This window comes from Pinus tabuliformis, chromosome X (genome assembly GCF_031772625.1).
Source record: "Pinus tabuliformis cultivar Carrire ecotype Pingquan chromosome X, CPIR1, whole genome shotgun sequence".
Taxonomy (NCBI): Eukaryota; Viridiplantae; Streptophyta; class Pinopsida; order Pinales; family Pinaceae; genus Pinus; species Pinus tabuliformis.
In genome coordinates this window covers 1,304,801,287-1,304,805,054 of record NC_142308.1, presented here as the reverse complement: position 1 = coordinate 1,304,805,054, position 3,768 = coordinate 1,304,801,287, and the positions used below count along the sequence as shown (strand labels likewise).

General features: G+C 34.8%; 1 protein-coding gene across 1 annotated transcript; it reads right to left on the bottom strand.

Moving 5' to 3' along the window:
• Positions 1-867: 867 nt before the first annotated feature.
• Positions 868-2,790, bottom strand: LOC149144844 (F-box/LRR-repeat protein At3g26922-like). Its single transcript, XM_089449930.1, has 2 exons — positions 1,626-2,790; positions 868-1,140 (listed from the first exon to the last, which is right to left on the bottom strand). Exons 1-2 carry the CDS (start codon positions 2,703-2,705, stop codon positions 877-879), a joined length of 1,344 nt encoding a protein of 447 aa, XP_089306056.1. The 5' UTR covers positions 2,706-2,790; the 3' UTR covers positions 868-876.
• Positions 2,791-3,768: the final 978 nt, after the last annotated feature.

Sequence of the window (3,768 nt, the reverse complement as noted above, 5' to 3'; positions counted from 1 at the left end):
ATTGAAATGATATTTTTATGACATTAGTATTTAGTTCTAAAATACCTTTTTAAGAGCATTAGTATTTATTTTCGCGATAAAGTGATCTATATGATATCAATTGACAGCTGATTTTTTGTTTGTAATTGCCCTCACAATGGGCAATTTCAATTTGTGCATGACTATATAATCTCTTTGTTTTTGTGGTAACTGTATTCCAATGCTAAGTATTTGTTGTTTATTTTCAAAGTGAAATAATAATGGAATTGTAAAATGCCTGGTGATTATTATTAAAGAAAGCTGAGAAATTATCTCTTTTTCCATATTCTAATTAACTAATAATTCAGTTTATAATAAAAGAGATAATAATGAAACATTATTAAGGAAGGCTCAGATATAGTTCCTTTTTCCAGATCTTAATTAACTAATAATTCAGTTTATAATAAAAAAAAAAAAAAACATAAACATTATTAAAGAAGGCTTAGATATTATCCCTTTCTCCAGATCCTAATTAACTAATAATTCAGTTTACAATAAAAGAGATAATAATGAAACATTTCCAGTTATCTTTTTAATAATTATTTGAATAAAAAATAGATGATAATGAAACATTTGCTGTTTTTATTCAATAATGAATATATAAACCAAAAGCAATTATCATTTAATTTCGGTCTGTAATAAACTAAGCCCTTTCCAACCTTCATGAACTCCTTGCTAAAGAGATTCATAAAGAACATGACCCAACACTATCTTGAATTTTCATTCAAGAATATTAAATTGTATTCTTTTTTAAATTCTCCAAAATCTCGTTGCCCATCCCTTCTGTTAAGAAAAAAAGAAAAAGGAAAAGGAAATCCTTTTTACCAGTCACAGTTTCATTAATTTACAAGGAGATTCTCATAACACTATCCTTGCTTGCTTGGAAGCTCTGTTCAAATATAACACGTTTTCTAAAAACCATGTATACATTGGACTTTCAGAATCCGCGTCATCAGTTAATTGAAGTTCCATGACCTGTAGAGCAGGGGTGCTCTGAAGAAGGCAACCTAATACACATATTTCCCTGTTACCGGTTCCATTTATATATATGTAGACATGTATCTTACGGAGATTAGAGAGTGGGGAGTTTAGAGACAAAGGTATAGCATAGTTTGCTAGCTCCTGCATTTCATTTCAAAACTATAGTCAGCCATCTCTGCCCTCATTTACAAGGTAAAAGGCATAAATATGGAAAATAACAATACCAATGAAGAATTTTACAGCATGTGCATATCTACATTAGAGTGGGCATTTTTTTGAGTAAGCTAAGGTATCGTGATTTTTTTTGAGCAATTGATTACAGATTCTAGTATTTCATAGTCATGGAGCATATTCAACCATTTATTTCACTTATTCCCCTCGAATACATGGATATACAATCCACATAAACATACCCCACTGCCTGCCTGCCCATAGTAAGATGTAAATAAATGTAAGACAAATGTACATAAATGTAAGACAGGCTAGATAATCAGCATATGCCTTGTCTGACATGTCTTGCACATTATAGATACCCTAATACCTATGGGAACCAAATTCAAACACAAAATCATGGAAACATTTATTGCACTGAACACATCAAAGTTATGTAGAGATTCTGCTCTTACCGAGAAGAAGGCCTCGCCCATGTATAGTTCCTCAAGATGAGGAAGCCTGTCGAACACACTGAGAAGGGAAATATCCATCTCTTTTTCACTTTTAAGCAAAGGCCCAACAAAAACGACCAGCAACTTCAATAACTTGAAGCTCCCTATTATGTCTATAAATCTCTCCGCGGAGAAATTGTATGCCTCAGGTGGCAATTCCACTTTCAATCCAATCAAATTACTTCCACCCTGCATATTGAGTTCCCAAATTGAACATGAAATCTCATGAAACAGTATCCCATTCACCCTCAAATCCTTTATCAGGCATGGATGCATGGTATTAAGCTTCGGGCAGTTCACTGTTAAAGCCTCCACACCATCATGCACTTCTAAATCTGTAATGTTAGGAGCCGAGATGGTAGGGTGCTGCAGACCAACGCAGTTATATAAGCTGAGATTTCGAAGAAGAGGGCAATGTGATATAAACTGAGCTAAAGACTGGTCTGTCAATTCCACATAGTTAAAGTTGCAAGTGGTGAGATGGTTGAATCCAGAGAAATGGGTTGGAAGACGTGAGAGAATGTAATTGTAGAGTGTGAGTGTAATGAGACGAGTGCAGGAGAAAAGGGCAGGAGGCGGGATTTCCCTATCTGGGGAATCACAGAGAGTGAGGTGTTGAACATTTCTCCATGCTGCGCACCGCACCCATTTGTATACACTGTCGCGTGTAAACCGCCATTGGGTATCAATATTGCATATGGGCGCGGAAGGATAAACGTCGATGGATAGATAAAAGACTTCCAGATCAGAGGAATGCAAGAGCAGAATTTTGGAGATGATATTCTCCACCGTTGCAATAGATAGGGGATCTGGATCTTTGGAGATGATATTCTCCACCGTTGCAATGGATAGGGGATCTGGATCCAGAGGGGCCAAAAGAAGATGTGGAGAGAGAATGAGTTGGGGCATTTGGGTATACAGAAATCTCCATCTCTTGGAGAGAAGGGAAGATCTGATGGCCTCTTTAACCGGGATTTTAGACAGGATGGAGCAGAGGATGGCATCTGGTAGTGTGGAGAATTTGTCTGTAGCGGGCGGCATACTGTTGATTCACAGAGCTCCTTTGATGGAAAAAGGATTGCATTCGAGGCCAAAAACCAATACCAGCGGTGAAAACTGAAATGCTGGGAGGGAAATGAAAGCCAATGGAAAGTAACGAGACACAATGATTTCATAAAATGGCGGGAAATTGCAGGAGCGGCTACTGTTTCATTTGGTTTGTCTAAGATTTTTTTTGACATGTGTCTTTTCTCAATTCGTTTTAATTTTTAATTGAAATTTATAAATATAATTAGGGTTATGATAGAATTTATTTCAAGTGTTTTTTTAAATAATATAGAAAATAAGTTTATATTTAAAAAAAAATATATATATATATATATATATATATATATTTATTTATTTATTTTGAATTATTTTAAATATATTTCTATTAATTAGAGAAATAGTGCATTGTTACTACACTCTCATGGAAGCTTATCACCATATAACTATGAAAAACAATGAAAAAAAAAGTGACTAGACCAATAGCCATAACAACTAAAATGCAAGGGCTACATCATAAGTGAGAAAATCATTATTTGACTAGGGTGAATGTAAATGCAAAGGCTATATCATCATTTGACCAAGGTGAATTAAATTCTCAACAAACTATATCAACAACTAATTACTAAAAAAACCCAATAAATCTTCAGACATGATACCAACAAATATGTCTGCCAATCAGATAATATAATATATCAAATGTGTGAGATAGAAAATACACGCAACAAAAAAACTATAAACATGATACCAAAAACCACATCTCATCCATAAACACATCATTCCCGTGTAACACAAAGCATGACTGCTAATTCTTCTAATGCATCACATAGCCATTATCCTTGCTTGCTTTGAAGCTCTATTCAAATATAACACTTTTTCTAAAAACCATGTACACATTGGACTTTCAGAATCCGCGTAATCAGTTCGAAATACCATCTCCTGTAGAGCAGGGGTGCTCTGAAGAAGGCAACCTAATACACAGATTTCCCTGTCACTGGTTCCATCTAGATGTATGTACACCACTATCTTACGGAGATTAGAAAGTGTGGAGTTTAGAGTC

Excerpts from the sequence above, each read along its gene's own strand:
- LOC149144844 (XM_089449930.1), bottom strand. The coding sequence starts at position 2,705 with ATGCCGCCCGCTACAGACAAATTCTCCACACTACCAGATGCCATCCTC. Across the intron at positions 1,141-1,625 it reads TGGGCGAGGCCTTCTTCTCG|GAGCTAGCAAACTATGCTAT; the intron begins GTAAGAGCAGAA and ends AATGAAATGCAG.